This window comes from Martes martes (assembly GCF_963455335.1).
Source record: "Martes martes genome assembly, chromosome: X".
NCBI classification, from domain to species: Eukaryota; Metazoa; Chordata; class Mammalia; order Carnivora; family Mustelidae; genus Martes; species Martes martes.
In genome coordinates, this window is record NC_137897.1 from 77,488,002 (window position 1) to 77,505,509 (window position 17,508).

Sequence of the window (17,508 nt, forward strand, 5' to 3'; positions counted from 1 at the left end):
CTCCAAACAGGTACCGTCAGGCATAGTTCAGAGTCCCACGGGGTGACACAGTGTACAACTGACCTTATGTTGGTTGATTTATCAGGGAAGGTGGTGCACAGGGTGCTTCTGTCGGCAGTCATCTCTTCTGGCTGCAGACTTTTGCCCTTGTCCAGCTCCTCTGAAGACATCACCTGTAATTACGGGGAGGAAGCACGTGGAGCAGAGAAAGATGGCCAGGATGACCCTGCACACCCAGCCCTTCTCTTTTCCAACAAACCCACTTCCCTGACTTGTCACCATAACATGAGCACTCCCACCTTCCTTTCAAAGAAGGATCTGGGTATCACACCTCACCTCACTGTTGGAGAGGTTCAAGTTCTTAATGCTGGTGACATTCTGCACAGTGTCAGACAGGCCATCCAGCTGAAAGAGTGTCTTGTTGCTCGGGTTCGAGGGCAAAAGCTATGGTGAGGAAAAATTTAGAGTGAGGACCCCAACAGGGGATATCTGAGACCAACCTGTCTCTTCTACCTAATCTTTCCCACCTTCACCATCAGTCTCGGCACTGGCCCTGAGTCCTCACCTCAGGCATGTTCTTTTCATGGGTCTGCAGGGAGGCAGCCATGCTGTGTCTAGGATTTGGTACCATTTCAATATCATGGGTGATCAAGTCTCCGAGAAGCCAAGAGGAGGGAATCAGAGGGCTGAGAGAGGCCCAGCTGGTACAACTCCAGCACCAGCCCCTCCCCACGTTACCATCCCTAAATCTCCTTTCCAGAAAGGCTCCTCTGCCCTCACTTGCCCTAGAATCACTGCTGTAGACATACCGGGGCAAAGCAGACTCTCTGTATGTTAAGAGATTGTTGGGAGCCTCCATATCATTTGTTCATGGTCAGCTGCAGAGTTAGATGGACTGTGGCCCTTGAAAACCAAGCAACATACTTTTAAATAACTGATGGGTCAAAATAAGCCTAGCCTTATTTTTCAAACAAATTATTGTTTATCTTTGGTAATAAGTCTAGACTTATTTTGCATAAAATTATTGGTTATCTTTGGTAAAAATAAGGGTAGAGAGACAAAATATGTTTCAATAACACATCTTTGTAGATACTAGATTTTAATACTATTTGTTGTAAACTGGACCAGGTCCTGATTCCTCCTAAGGTCCTCCAATGCCTGGCTAAAACTCTCCAAACTAATATTCTGATTTTTCTCCCACCTTTCTGACTTGGAATAATTTGAGAATGAAAACTTGCCTTTTCCTGAAGTCCTGCAAACTAAATATAAATGACTTGATGTAAAGAAATCCCCTTAATACCTCATTAATAGACACTCTTTGTGCTTACTGCTCTATGGGCCACTCAAAAAGATCACCCAAGACATTTGAACTACACACCAGGAAGCTCTGTTAGATTGCCACTACCTGCCTTCACTCTATCTAAAGAGGCTTCAAGTCTGACATCTAGATGTTTCATCAACTAGCTACCCTCAGAACACAAAAACTGGCTTAACATTTGATCCAAACATTAACCATTGTTTTCCTTTTATTTCCATAGAAATGCTTTTATTTAATATCTGATTACTTGAAACATAGGTGTAACTTTGAGAATATACCTGCATCTCTACTTCCTGAAATTAGCTTCACTAAACTGACCTATTGCTAGGACCAAGAGATGGGATCAACAAGATGAAACAATTCACCTGTGCAATATTTAATATGTGACATGCCCAAGGAAGTATTTGTGGGTTCAGAACAGCCCTTACCTCAGAATATACCACTTTGGTATGTGGATTATCCTGAGCTGAAAGCACTTGAGAACCTGCAGACTCAAGAGAAAGTTTTGCCCCTCCCTTAAGCACACAGAAAAATTTAAATTGGGGGGTCTTTTCCAGAATAAGAGTTATTAACAGAGATAAATTTTATCTGAGTGACACATCTATATAGTAGGTCAAACATCTGATTGCCAAACATCTGCTTCCATTATCACCCCGTGAAGTGCATACCTTTCCTCTGAAATCCCAGACCCCTACTTCATTCTCCTTAGTTCAGAATGACATATATACCTTATTTTGCTTGATTTCTTTTGGGATTTACATGACTGTGGAATCCTCATACATACACCTATTAAATTTGATTTTCTCATGTAAATAAATAACTCACGCATTCACCACTCATAGGTCCAAGTAGAAGTCTCAAGGGAAATTTAAAAAATTTAAATTGAGTGAAAATGAAAATTCAGTATCAAAATGTGTGGGATTCAGCAGCATGGAGAGCAAATTTATACCACAAAATGCATACATTGGAAAAAAAAAGTCTCAAATCAATTATCCAAGCTTCTATTTCAAGAATCTAAAAAAAGAACAGCAAAAGAAACCAAGACCAGAATAAGGAAGACAATAATAAAGAGTAGAAGTTGAAGAAACTTAAGAGAAAATAATAGAGGAATGAAACAAGCAACTGATTCTTGGAAAAGATAGAAAAAATTGCCAAACCTCCACCAATAACACTAAAAGAAAGAAAGAAAGAAAGAAAGAAAGAAAGAAAGAAAGAAAGAAAGAAAGACACAAATGACCAAAATCATAGTTTAAGGAGGATGTCATTACAGATCCTGTAGACATAAAAAATATCCTCTGAGTATATTATGCGGTGGGCAACTCTACACACATCTTTGATAACTTAGATAAAAGCAACCAATTCCTTAAAAAAAAAACAATCTACTATAACTCATCCTGTATGAAATAGATATTTGAAAAGTCATCTATTGAAAGAATTGAGGTTCTAATTTAACAACTCTCCCAAAAATCCAGACCCATATGATACTACTGGAGAATCTAATGTTAAGGGGTGAATTAACATCATTTCTACAAAATCTCCACCCAGAAAATAAAAGACAAGGGAGTATTTCTCAATTCAATTTATTAAACTACTAATACCCTAATACCCAAACTAGACAAAATAAATAAAGGAAGGAAGGAAGGCAGGGAGGGAGAAAGGAAGGAGAAGTAAGGGGGAAGGAAGAAAGATGGAAGAAAAAATAACACCCTACATGTCCCCCATGAGTATAGATGCAAAAATCCTTAACAACATATTAGCAAATAGTATTCAGCAATATATAAAAAATTATACACCATGACCAAGTAGGGTTCACTCCAAGGATGGAAAGATGTTTTTCATTCTGTTACTATGGTGTATTACATTGATTTTCTTTCTTTCTTTCTCTCTCTCTCTCTTTTAACATAAAGAATAAAATGAATTTATTCATTTATTTCCCTATAGAAAAAAATTATTTGTTTAGTTTTTAAAAAAATTATTTAAATTCAATTAGCCAACATATAATGCATCATTAGTTTCAGAGGTAGAGTTCAGTAAATCATTGGTTGCATATAACACCCAGTGCTCATCACAACCCATGCCCTTCTTAATACATTGATTTTCTTTTTTTTTTAATACGTTGATTTTCTAATGTTGAACCATCTTTGCATAAATCCCACTTGGTCATGATGTAGAGTCTTCCTAATATGCTGTTGGATTCAGTTTGTTAGTACTTTGTTGAGGATTTCTGTATCTGTATTTATAAGAGATATTCGTCTGTAGTTTTCTTGTAGTGTCTCTCTGGCATTGGTATCTGGGTAATGCTAACCTCATAGGATGAGTTAGGAAATATTCCCTGCTCTTCTACTTTTTGGAAGTGTTTGAGAAGGATTGGTACTAATTCTTTAAATATTTGATAGAATTCAACAGTAAAGGCATCTGGACCCAGGCTTTATTGGGATATTTTTAAATACTGATTCATTAGAAATAAAACAGGAACCTAATAAAAATGGTAGTGCTGTTTCAGACCTGTTAAATGATTACATATGTAAATACTACAATATTTATGGCAGTTTACTTGATATCAGTGTGAAATTTGCTTGTAAAAGTGGATATCTAAAGGGTTACAATTTGTCAGTTTCCTTGAAGTGGTGGAAAACAGGTGATCTGAATTAGAACATTCTAACACCTGATGCTGATGGGTATGGCTCATAGCAAGCACTGTGAACTGAGGGAGCTGGTCGATGTTTGGGGTATGTGTGTACCCTTTTGTGTGTTCTTAGGTGTTCAGCTGGGTGCAGTCTCCTTATTTCACCTAGTGTTTCTCAAAAATAAACTGAATTTCAGTGAAACAGATTTATGTTTTTAAAACAAGTTTGTTTATAAAACAATTTGAATATAACACCCTCACTGATAAAATTAGTATGATAATTTTTTTGCAGGAATTTTTAAATTCAGGGCAAAGTTATTGGCTGGATGGTAAGATTAGGCATGGAATATATATTTAATTATAATATATGTTTAATTATAATGTATGTTTAATTTTAATTTAATTTGTTTCAAAAATTGAATAGATTTGTACAATGAAGAAATTATACTGTTCTGCATAAAAACATTTGACTAATATACTAGGGGAAGAGAACACCACCCCCAGGTGTAACAAAGTAATAGAACATTCCCCATCTCAGCGGCTACATGGCTCTGGGGATCATACACAGCCTGGGCTTTGGAGGGGAGCTCCAGGATTTGAGCCTCTACCCCACTGTTCTCCAAGAGTTGCTGGCCCTCTGACTTTTCCTTTCTTCCTCAGTGGACCAGTGAACTAATATCCACCTCCAATGGATTTTGCAGGGATTTGACATAACATGAAGTGCCATTCTTTATTATCAAAATAATCAGGGATACTGGGACAAAAACAGAGAAAAACCAGTCATTTGCGTGAACGGGTGTCACCCTTACCACGTAACCTTTGGCTCCTTGGGTGAGCTGAGCCTCTCACCTCAATTGCAGGCCAGAGAAGAAAGATTAGGGTTAGGAAGGTGACAAGACCAATGTCTCCTTTCAGAGTTTTAGGTTTCAGGATCACAAACAGCTTCATGAAAGCCTTTTCTTGACCTTGATCACAACATGGAAGGAGTGAAGGGAGGGAGTTGGGAGATCAGCAAAGCCTGGAGCCCTGAGTCTCATCCTTCTCACGTGGCCTAAATTCCCAAAGCTTATCTTGGGCACAGCAAAAACCTATAAGGCCCTCGTGCAGTCCAAGTGGTTGTCATGAAGGTATCTGTGATGGAGGAAGAAAAGGTAACACCCATTAGGATCAAAGTAGAGATACTCTGACTGCAAAGTGCCATATCCTGATCTATGTGACAGAAACATGCCTCCACATTTACTGCATCATATGCAGCAGAATGAGCTTTGTGGCAGTATGCCACAGGAGAAAAATTCTGGTACCTAAGTGTCTGTCAGGAAAGGAACAGGTTCATGAAATTCATAAAAGTATTGCATGACTGTTCAAAAACAACTAGCTGGCTTATATGTGCTGAGACGGAAGTGTTATATGTGATAATGACTGAAATAAACAAGCAAAACAAATAACCTGCAAATACCCATTATTCACTCCCTTAATCTTCCCAATTCACACCTATCCCTGCACACTTCAGCCACTTACTATCTTATCCAGGGACCCTCACTGGCATCATCCATTTTTGCATCTCTATCTTGCTCCTACAGGGGTGAAGAACGAATCCCAGAACTGCTTTGTTCAGACCGTGTATCATACCTCCCTTGGGAAGCACCCCAGCATATTGTTCTTTGAAAGAAGCTAATTTGGTATCATGCTCAGAAATTGGAAAAAAAACCACATAAAAATCAATAAAAGAAAAAAAGACAACACAAAATAAAACACAAAGTAGAAAACACTAAAAACCAAGAAAAAGATCCTGGGATGCTGTCATGGCTAATAAAGAAATATCACTGATTTTTATAATTGAGAAAGAAACATAGCACAGAAGATTGGAAGGCTGCCCTGTACCTCCTGGGAGATGAGAGGTGGGGAGAATTCATCACCCAGGAGAGAGCAAGCACAGCAGGAAGGACTTAGACAGAGTGTCCATTGTGAGACACTATCCCTGCTCTGATGTGTTCAGGCTGGGTGAACTGGAATGAGTTAATTAGTGTCCATAACCTTCACCTCCCTTCTGTGCTCTAGGTGGACAGTTCAAACTACCCTGAACGTGTGGTGTTAGATATTAAGGGTCATAGTGAGTTCTCCACGTGAAAAAATGAAAGACAGTCTGAAGAAAATATCTAGAGTGAAGCCTGGGGAGAAAAACTGATGGAACATACTGAAAAAGAGGGGGCAAGAATTAAAGATAATACAGTGAATAATTCTAACACAGTTAACTGGAATCCCAGAAGGAGCAAGAGAGAACAGGGCAGTCCTCCAGGTGTTAAATGTGACATGTATGTCTATTAATTTAGATCTTTAATTTCTCTCAGCTTTTATAATTTTCAGTGAATAAGCCTTGCACTTATTTTGCCAAGTTTATTTTATCCTATTTTACACTACTTTAGGAATTGATTTCTTTTTTCCATTTAGATAAAGAATTTTTTATTAATTATTTTTATTAACATATAATGTATTATTTGCCCCAGGGGTACATGTCTGTGAATCGTCAGGCTTACACATTTCACAGCATTCACCATATCACATACTCTCCTAGGAACTGATTTCTTAGTTTCATTTTCTGATTGTTCATTTCTAGTATACAGACATTATTGATCTTTCAAAATTTGTGTATTAGCACTAGTATTTCTCTTACAGATTTCTTAGGATTTTCCACACACAAGATCATGTTACCTGCAAATATAGTTTTATTTAATCCTTTGCAATCTATATGCCTTCCATTTCTTTTTCATACTTCCTTGCCGTGGCTAGTATCTCCGGTACTATGCTGAATAAAACCAGTAAGAGCAAACATCCTTGCCTTGTTCCTAATATTAGGGGGAAATATTCAGTCTTTCACCACTAAATAGGATATTAGGGTTTTTTATTTTTTATTTTTTTTCAAGATTTTATTTATTTATTTGACAGACAGAGATCACAAGTAGGCAGAGAGGCAGACAGAGAGAGAGGAGTAAGCAGGCTCCTTGCTGAGCAGAGAGCCCGACGTGGGGTTTGATTCCAGGACCCTGGGATCATGACCGGAGCAGAAGGCAAAGGCTTTAAGCCACTGAGCCACCCAGGCGCCCCAGTTTTATTTTTCATTTTTAACGATTTTGTGTATTTATTTGAGAGAGAGAGTGAATGAGAAAGAGCATGGGGGGATGGGGAGGTGGCGGTAAGGGGCAGAGGGAAGGGGAAAAGCAGACTCTCCCTCTGAGCAGGGAGACTGATGCAGGGAGCCTCAGGACTAGGGGCTTGGATTCCAGGACCCTGAGATCATGACCTACGTGAAGACAGACCAGATGCTTAACAGACTGAGCTCCCCAGGCGCCCCAGGTTATTAGTTTTAGGGTTTTCTGGTAGAATGGGCGCTTCATCAGGTTGAGGGAGTTCATTGATATTTCTAGTTTGATTTTATCCTGAATGGGTGTTGGATTTCCTCTAGTGCTTTTTCTGCTTCCATTGAGTTGATCATGTAGTTCTTTTTTAAGATTTTATTTATTTATTTATTTATTTATTTATTTGACGGAGAGATAGAGAGCACAAGTAGGCAGAGCAGCAGGCAGAGGCAGAGGGAGAAGCATGCTTCCGGACAAGCAGTGAGAGCAATGGGGGACTGAATCCCTGGACCCTGTGATCATTAGGAGAGCCGAAGGCAGACGCTTAAGGGACTGAACCACCCAGACCCTCTGATCATGCAGTTTTTGACTCATGCAGGATGCCATAGTTAGTAAGTAATAAGCAATATCTATTGTCGAGCTTACAATCTTAACAAAAATTTAAAAAAATACCTTTAATTGGAGGTACATATAATGACTTTTATTTGCTTCTTTACATTTTCCTCTTTTTATAGAAATTTTAAATTTTAGCCTAAGTTTATACCACTAAATAAAATTTACACTTTCAGGGACTTGGATCCAGTAATACACTCCTATCAATGGGATTGCTGTTTAGTTTTTCCTTCATTGTTACTTATTTTTTCAATCTGGGATCCAATCAAGAATCATGAATTTCATTTGTGTTTTTTCCTCCTTTACTGATATATAATTGACATATAACATCGTGTAAGTTTAAGATGTATAATGTCATGATTTGATACACAGATAAAAGGAAAAGACTTATCACATAAGGTTCATAAACACATCTAGCACCTCACATAGTTACCTCTGTACATGTGTGATGAGAACTTTTAAGAACTACTCTCTCAGCTACGGTATTGTTAACTATAGTCATCATGCTATGCAGTAGATCCCCAGAACTTACTCATCTTATAATGGGAAGAGTCTCATGCTCTACTGACTGGACTAGCCAGATACCCCTCCCCTGGGGATTTTTCAGAAAAGCAGCTGTACAAAGCGTCTCACCCAAGAAGGTAGCGTTTCAGTCTGTTACCTTTTTCCACATCGTCAGTCATTGGGGGCAACAGTGACATGGTGAAGAGAGCACTAGGACACAGGTGGAACACTCCTGCGGGAATCCCAGTTCTGCCGTTTAGGTAGCTCCAAGAGTAGGAGCGCGTGGTAGAGCAGCGTCCAGCCCCGCGGTCTCTCTAGGGCGTCATAGATCAAAGTTTGGATACGCCGGTACTTGGCGATGTTCCTCTTGACAGGGCGGCTGGGCAGGGGGAGGGGGGGGAGGAGTCTTGGCCAGGAGCCCGATGTCCTGCGGGGTCTTCCGCAGCCCGTCGTCGCGGCCACAGCCCTCCAGCAGTTAAGGTTGCGACTTTGAAAGCTCCAGTCCTGAGCGCCAAGATGACTTGCTCTACGTCGCGGGGCGCCAACCCCACTTTCCGCTCCTTATCGCCGGCTGCCGCCGCGTCCCCTCCGGCCGGATTCTCGGCCCCGCCGCCGCCCCCGTTGTCCCCGCCGCCACCCCCGTTGTCCCCGCCGCCCTGCGCGCCTTGAGCCCCGTCTGCCTCGGCCCCGCCGGTCGCTTCGCCTTCTCCGCTTCTGCTCTGGGAAGAAAGGGAGCGTGGATGAGGCTGAGGCGGCCGCTGCAAGCCCGGGAACTCCAATGCCACAATCCGCGTGCCGCTCCCCACCCCCCAACCCCCCAAAGCAAGTAAAGGCGGGCCCCTCGGGCGGCAGAGGAGGCCAGGCAGCTGCAAGAGGTCACATCCCGCGCGGGTCAGCCGCGGGACCCGAGGGGCGCGGGGAGGGGGCCGCGGGGAGACGGCGAGGGTGCACGAGGCTGGCGCGGAGACACTAGGGCGCGAGGCAGCGTGAGCCTGGCACTGGCGGCGGCATACTGGCCGGCGAACCCGAGACGGCATCGCAGTTTACTTACACGCCGGGTGCGAACCTCCAGCCAGCCGCTTGCGCGGCCGCTGCCTCCTCCCTCCTCCGTCCTCCCCGCCTCCAGCGCCCCTCCCCGCCGACTCCAGCCTCAGCCCCACAGCAAGGGCCGCGGGCCCAGCCTATGCCTACTATTGCTATTTAAATGTCCACTGGCACAAGGCTCCTTGCAGGTGGGTTCCCTAGTTGCTGCCCTGTAGGGAACCCAGGAAAGTCTGACTATGTGCCACATATGGGTTATCTCATTTATTCCTGTGAGGAAGATAATCATCTCCATTCTCCAGATGAGGAAACTGAGAAACAAGAAGCGTATTGTCTAGAGTCATACAGCCACCAAAAAGAAAGACAGAGGTGGTAACAAATGACTTTCTGATTGCCAACCCCTAATCCCCCCCCCCAAAGGACACCACCAAGTTCAGCTGTAATCTCGAAAATCATATTGGAATTGTGGTCTTTCTGAACCCAAACCACTGTTCTTGTCTCTGTAATGTACTCATTTGGCTGTAAATCATGTTCTTACCAGATTGGAAGATTTTTCCTTATATTGGGAAAATTATCATACCCTAAAATATGAAGGATATTATTCCATTTACATATTAAATGTACAGATCCTTTGACCATACCATTCCTGGAAATTAACCTGGAAGAAATTGTTCCTTCCAAGTTTTTGTATTACAAAAAATATATATAGTTGTTTGGGAATTCTGATCACTGCTTGGGTCAAGGAGGATGAGATGAGGAACTTGAGGACACTGGAAGAAGAATGGTTGAAGTGCTGGAATATGATTTCAGGCCAGCACTTTAACACTGTTCAACATGACCTCATCCCCAGGTTCCTTCTAGGACTTCATTCTTATTATGCTTCCTTTCCTTCACTTTATTCCAGCCAAACTGGCCTCTGTGTGGTTTTGTGAATATGCCAATTATGCTGTGTCCTCTGGACCTTTGTGTTAGGGTCCGTGATCAAAGGAACGAGACTGATGCAAAGCGAAAGTCAAGCAAAGCTTTATTTCGTGCCAAGCATCGAAAATCGAACCGACTAGTAAGGGCTGTCTCTTACGAAGAGATGACGACGATGACCTCGACAGGGCCGCTCCGGACAAAGCCGCTCCCTGGACGAGGCTGCTCCCGACGATTAAGAGGCAATGATGACTACGAGGACGACAGCCCCGATGACGCAGACTCTGCTCCCCATGACGCTGCTCCCGGCGAGGCTGCTCTGGACGAGACTGCTCAGACAAGGCTGCTTCCCAGACGAGGCTACTCCCCGAAGGGAGGCTGCTCTGGCAAGGCCACTCCCCCGGAGGGGAGGCTGCTCTGGCAAGGCCACTCCCCCGAGAGGGAGGCTGCTCTGGCAAGGCCACTCCTCCGAGAGGGAGGCTGCTCTGGCAAGGCCACTCCCGTCGACTCTTACAGCTCTTACGGACAGCTCTTACTGCTCTCGATGACTCCTACAGCTGACAGCTCTCACAGCTCTTGCTTCTCCAGTGAGACTGCTCCCGACGAGGCTCACAGCTCCTACTCCTGCAGGGGACAGCTCTTATTCCCCGGAGGGAGGCTGCTCTGGCAAGGCCACTCCCCCGAGAGGGAGGCTGCTCTGGCAAGGCCACTCCCCCGAGAGGGAGGCTGCTCTGGCAAGGCCACTCCCCCGAGGACGCCGCTCTGGATGAGGCTGCTCTGGACGAGGCTGCTCTCCGACGATTCTTCCTGCTGACAGCTCTTACTGCTCCGGCGAGACTCCAACCGCTAGCCTCACAAACCAGCTTTTTTATAGAGGCACTTTTAGCCGGGCTATACACAGGTAGCCAATGAGATTGCAATACACAGAGAAAACTGCACAGTCATGCTAGATCTGCCACACATAAAAAAAAAAAAAAAACTGCTAGGTTACACACGCGCAGCCAATTGAATTTCAATTTACCCTAGTGGATATACGCATGCCCCTCTGATTGGATGTCTTCACCTGGCCTGACCCGCCCTTGTATCTAGGCTTTGCAAGGAAGTTCCTTTGGGAGGGGCAGGGTCAATCTAAGTTCACTGCAACAATATGGGTCCCTCTGCTTAAGTAAGCCCTTACACTTTGCATTTGCTATTCTCTCTACCTGGAATACTATTTCCAAAATACCCCCTAGACTATCCCTGTGATTTCCTTTGAGTATTTGCTTCAAAATCTTTTTATCACTGAGGTGTTCCCTAGCTTCCCTGTTTATATCCCCTATTCATTACTTCCCTACTACCTGTTCATTCCCTATTACCTTTTCATTCCCGGACTCCCACTCTCAATATCCTCCTTCCCTATTTTTCTCCTGATCATTTATCACTCTCTATCCTACTAATATTGTACTTAATTTATTTTCTGTCTCCCTCACTTATAAAATCAGAGGTCTCTGTCTTTTTTGTTAACTACTGTATCTCAATGTCTATAATAGTATCTGCACTTAGAAGGTGTTCAAGAAATAGTTGTTGAGTGAATTAATTAAATTTCTATAAATGCGTAACAAGATTGTGATGACATGTTCCCACTTCTAAGGAATCTCAGAATCTTTAGGTATGTATTATGTGCCAGGGATCGTGTTTGTTGTATGATAGATGTAACCTTATGTCTGACTTCTGATAAAAAAAAAAATCTTCCTCTCATAACTTTCTTGCCCCTCTAGGTAATTTCACAAGAAATTTTCCAACAAATGTATGCCAGTAATATGTTAGGTTATATTAACTGGCCCTCTTTCATCTAAAAGAAAAAAAATATATAGCACTGATGCCAGTGGCATTAGGAGAACTTCTGGATTCCTTGATATACACAGGAGCTTTTAAAAGCCCTCATTTTCCTACATATTTTTTCCCAACCTTTTTTTCTCCCAGGCTTATCAGTCTGTCTGTTGCTTGTCCTGACTCTTGCCCTTCACTCTAGATTGGTATAGATTAGTTTGCTAGGGCTTCCATAGCAAAATACTACAGACTGGGTGCCTTAAATAGCAGGAATTTATTTTTTTCACAGTTCTGGAACCTAGAAGTCCAAGATCAAGGTGTCTTGTGAGGCCTCTTTCTCTGACTTGCAGATGGCCACCTTTTTGCTCTGTCCTCATATGCTCTTTACTCTGTGTGCTCAGATACCTGGTATTTGTGTGTGTCCAAATTTCTTCTTCTTGTAAGGATGCAAGCCAAATCAGTTTTGGGCCCATCTTAAGGGCCACATTTTAATTAAATCACCTATTTATTTATTTATGCCACAAATACATTTTATGTTATTATTTTATTTTATTTTTTTTATTTTAATCACCTCTTTAAAGACACAATTTCCAAATACAGTCACAATCTGAGGTCCTGGGTATTAGGATTTCAACATATGAATTTTGAGGGCACACAATTTAGTCCATAACAATCAACATTCTGGATACCCAGAATTCATGTCCTTCTCATATGCAAAATACATTCACCCCATCTCAACAGCCCAAGTGTTAACCTATTCCAGCATTAACTCTCGGTCCCAAATCTCACCTAAATATCTAAATCAAGGATGGGTGAGATTTAAGAGATTAGGATACAGATTCTTATTCCAAAAGGGTCAAGATCGGAAAGGAGAAAGGAATTACAGATCACAAACAAGTCTAAAACCTAGTGGGAAAATTCCATTTGATTTGGAGTCCCAAGAGATAGTTCTCTTTGGCTCAATGCTCTGTCCTCCAGGCCCACAGCAGTGGAATCTGAGCCCACTGAGGTAGCAGCCCTACCCCCTTGTCTCTGGGTAGCAGCTCTGCTCCCAAGACCCTAGGCCTTGCCCTCTGAAGCCAAAGAAGTGGCCTTGCTCTCTGAAACCCAGGAAGACACTGTCCTATTTGGGGGTCATTCTTATTTTTTCTTGAAGGACAACACATATTCACAGCTGGATAGGTCTATGGTTCTGTCCTATAGCCTTTCTTCATTTTGTCTTTTCTTTGTCTTCTTCGGTCAAAGCTGGCAGTGTTTCTGCTGGTATAACTCCATCTCTATTTCTGGCTTCTGCTGAAATTGCTGGTTAGACTGAATCATGCCCATCATCTCTTTTCTGGATTGACTGTCCAATCACACCTTTCATGTTCTCCCCAGAACATGCTTTCTCATTTTTTTAATGCAATATGGATAGACAGAATTTTCCAGTCATCATGTTCTGATATTTTTTGCTTAATGATTCCTGCTCCAATTTACCCCTCTCTTCTTATGTTTTATCCTAAGCAGTAAAGAGAAACCAGGCAATGCCTTGAATATTTTGCTAAAATCTCCTATGCTAAATATCCAAATTCAAATTTCTACTTTCTGCAAAATACTAGAACACAATTTGGCCAAGTTCTTTGCCCCTTTGTAACAAGGATCATCTTTCCTCAGTTTCCTATAACATGTTCCTCTTTTCTTTTTCCTTTTTAAAATTTTATTTTATCTTTTCAGTGTTCCAAACCTCTTTTCTTTTTAAAAATCTCACCAGAATCACCTTGAACGTCTACATTTCTACCAACAGTCTCTTCGTGGCAATCCAGATTTTTTCTAGCACACATCTCAAAACTCTTCCAGCCTTTACCCATTCCCAATTCCAAAGCCACTTCCACATTTTTAGGCATTTGCTAAGGTAGTACCTCACTTCTCAGTACCAACATTGTATTAAGGTTCTCCAGAGAAACAGAACCAGCAGGATGTTTATTTATTTGTTTGTCTTAAGGAATTAGGTCACATGATTTTGGGAGTCGGTATGTAAAAAATCTTCAGGATAGGCTTTCGGGCTGAAGACTCAGTTTGAATCCAAAGTCAGTTTACTGGCAGAATTCCTTCTTGCTCTGGGTGATTAATCTTTATTCTATTAAAGCCATGAACTAGTTGGATGAAGCCCACCTGTACAGAGGGGTTTTTGCCTTACTCAAAATTCACTGATTTATTTATTTACTTATTTATTGTGTTATGTCAGCCACCATATAGTACATCATTAGTTTTTTGGTTTTTTTTTTTTTGAAAAAGATTGTGTTTATTTACTCGACAGACAGAGATCGCAAGGAGGCAGAGAGGCAGGCATGGATGGGGGAAGCAGGCTCCCCACTGAGTAGAGAGCCTGATGCGGGGCTCGATCCCAGGACCCTGAGATCATGACCTGAGCCTAAGACAGATGCTTAACCCACTGAGCCACCCAGGCGCCCCGCATCATTAGGTTTTGATGTAGTGTTCCATGATTCATTGTTTGCATATAACACCCAGTATTCCATGCAATATGTGCCCTCCTTAATACCCACCACCAGTCTCACCCATTCCCACACCCCACTCCCTTCTAAAACCCTCAGTTTGTTTCTCAGAGTTCACAGTCTCTCATGGTTCGTCACCCCCTCTGACATTTTTCCAAACATCCAGAATAATGTTTGACCAAATATCTGGGCACCATGGCCCAGCCAAGTTTGTACATAAAATGGACCATTACAAGTGCTGTCAGCAAATGCTGCCTGGGCAGTCACTCCAGCCCTGGGAACTCTCCAAGGCAAAAGAAACAATGGAAAGCCCTTGAGATGTTCTTTCAAGGAGCTGCCAGTGGAGCTGAAACACACAACCACCCTGCTTTGTGAATAAGGTCTGTACTGTTCCCTCTGGCACTTAGTAACCTGCACCAGGAGTCTTCATGGCTGCTGCTGATTTGGGGAATGGGAATGGTAAGAGAGGCATTTAAAATGTCACCACTCTCTCTTACTAAAATGTTGCAGCTTCTTTTTTCATTAAGCTTTCCTCTAGTTGTTCTAAGATTTTGACTAGATTCCAGAATTCTTTGAAAGTTGAGTCTAACAGTTTTTGCCAAAAATAGTTGCTTTTGTAGATGGGCCGGGCCCTGGAGTTTGCTACTCTGCCATTTTGAGTGGCATCACCTCCTTAAACCATTTTCGTGGACTCCTAAAAATTACATGGTATTTAGGCATTGTGCCTCCTGTGTCTAATGAATAAGATCACCCAGGGTCTGTCTAGGGTCTTTGTACCCAAAGGGCATTCTGGGTCAGCATTTCTCCAGGAATAATGAACCCTCCTGGCACAGATCAGCTTCCGAGGTCAGAAAAATGGGGATTCAATTCCCAGCAATGCCCCTAATTCTATGATCTTGGCCAATGGACTTAACCTCTCTGAGATTCGCTTTCCCTCTTTTTCCCACTTGGTTTTCAGAATTAAAGAATTCAAAGAGATAACAATGTGAAAATGCCTAGCTCAATACTGGTACTCAAATCTCGTTCCAGTTCTCTCTCATCTTGAAATTTTCCTTGAGCTTTCTATTTTCTCTCTTGCTACTTTTCCATGAGGGAAATTAGTGGCTGGTAATGGCTGAATAAATTACTCCTTGAATGGTGTTTGCATCCTTACAAAGGACAGTCCTTAGCCTATAGGATTTAAACTTCTTAAATTTTAAATATTTTATTTATTTATTTGAGAGAGAGAGAGAGTGAGAGAAAGCATGAGAGGGGAGAAGGTCAGAGGGAGAAGCAGACACCCCATGGAGCTGGGAGCCCGATGTGGGACTCGATTTGGGGACTCTGAGATCATGATCTGAGCCAAAGGCTGTTGCTCAACCAACTGAGCCACCCAGGCGCCCCTAAACCTTTTTTGATGGAATTGAAAGTCTCATTCCTTCTGGGAGAAGAACACTTTAGAAAAGACTATTTCTCTCTTCTTTCCAGATACTTTGGGCATTGGCATATGCTGGTAGATGATGACATCTGGTAGATGATGGCATTCTACTTTTGCAGAGTGGTACCTTCTTCAAGGGATATGATGTTTCACAAACTAGACACACTACAGTGGATTTACAGATATTAACTGCCTACAGGTAGGGAGTTGTGTGATTTGAGGCACATCACTAAAAACCTTACTTTGCTCATCTGTGAACTTGGGATAATAAAGGTGGAATGTGAAAGCATTTATAAAATTGAACTTAACCAATGGGTGACAATATAATTATTGATTTATAAGTCCGTTATTATAAAGTCATAGCTGATGGCAAAATGCCTACCCACAAGGCAATAGCCTAAAAACTGTGACAATGGAAGGAATTTGTGATTTATATTTACTTCTCACTTTCCCTGAAGGCACACTCTCCCTACAAAATCTCTCCTAGGGCAAAAAATGAAACCACAAAAATGTTAATTCTTAGATTCAATTCCACTTATAATTTTTGTGAAATTTGTTTGTTATTTTTTATATCAAGCTTTATTTAAAAAATGTCAAGGTAACTTACAAAGATATAGGCTTGATGACAGGATTTTTTAAAGAGAGGAAATTGTAAGATAAAGGAAGGTAAGGTAGAAAAAATAAGACTGAAGTTATGAGGGATAATGAGAGTAAGTTTTGTATTGAACCCTACATGTAATTCTTTAGAGCTCCCCACACAACCTACTCAAATAATTAGTCTGCCTTTGAACACTGCCAGTATTCATTACTTCTTGAGACAAGCCAGTTTACTTTTGGACAGCTATGACCACTGGAAAGGACTTTTCTTGGGGTCGCCACCTTGTAATGTAGCATTTGGTAATGATCTCCCAATTGTTACTCTCTACTTAATATTCTAATTTAATCTATATGTATTGAGAGTTCAGTATCTGTCAAAGGTGCATTGACACATTATCTTATTTCAATTTTATCCTCAAATAACCTCGTGAGATGCTTCTTTTAATCTCCATTTTATAGATGAGGAAAATAAGGTTGCAAGAGGCTAAATGAGCTGTTTCCAGTTGCCTTAGAGCAAATATGTGTGGTGGTTGAAAATTCAAGGATCCAAATAAACCTCTTGCTTAGAGCATTTCTTAAACTAAAGGGAAAGAGTACTACATACTTACTGTTTTTCTGTCTCTTTGGGGAATGCCAGATACACTACTTTTTTCTTTCTTTTTTAAAAATATTTTATTTATTGATTTGACAGAGAGAGAGATCACAAGCAGGCAGAGAGGCAGGCAGAGAGAGAGGGGCAAGCAGACTCCTCACGGAGCAGAGAGCCCGATGCAGGGCTCAATTCCAGGACCTTGAGATCATGACCCGAGCCAAAGGCAGAGGCTTAACCCACTGAGCCACCCAGGCGCCCAACACTTCCTTTTTTCTAATAAACTTCCTTGACTTGTATATATAATAGGTGCAGTAAGATAGATGTACAGCTAATCTTTTTTTAATTTCTTTTTTTTTTGCCAATAAATATGTATTTATTCATTTCAGGTGGAAGACTCCCATGGATGACCATTAATCCCAAACTCTTCTCAGTGGTATAAGTGAAACTT

The 17,508-nt window shown here is 41.8% G+C and overlaps 1 protein-coding gene across 2 annotated transcripts in view; it reads right to left on the minus strand.

Moving 5' to 3' along the window:
• Positions 1-5,069, minus strand: part of LOC308359972 (nuclear RNA export factor 2-like) — a 52,964-nt gene extending 47,895 nt beyond the window's left edge. For both annotated transcript variants that reach the window (XM_080831311.1, XM_080831310.1), the window contains exons 1-3: positions 4,794-5,069; positions 337-444; positions 64-173 (exon numbers count right to left, since the gene is read on the minus strand). In XM_080831311.1, coding sequence (XP_080687437.1) covers positions 64-173; positions 337-444; positions 4,794-4,892 — 317 coding nt within the window. In that variant the 5' untranslated portion in view covers positions 4,893-5,069. The remainder of the gene's footprint in view (positions 1-63; positions 174-336; positions 445-4,793) is intronic.
• Between the last annotated feature and the right edge of the window lie 12,439 nt (positions 5,070-17,508).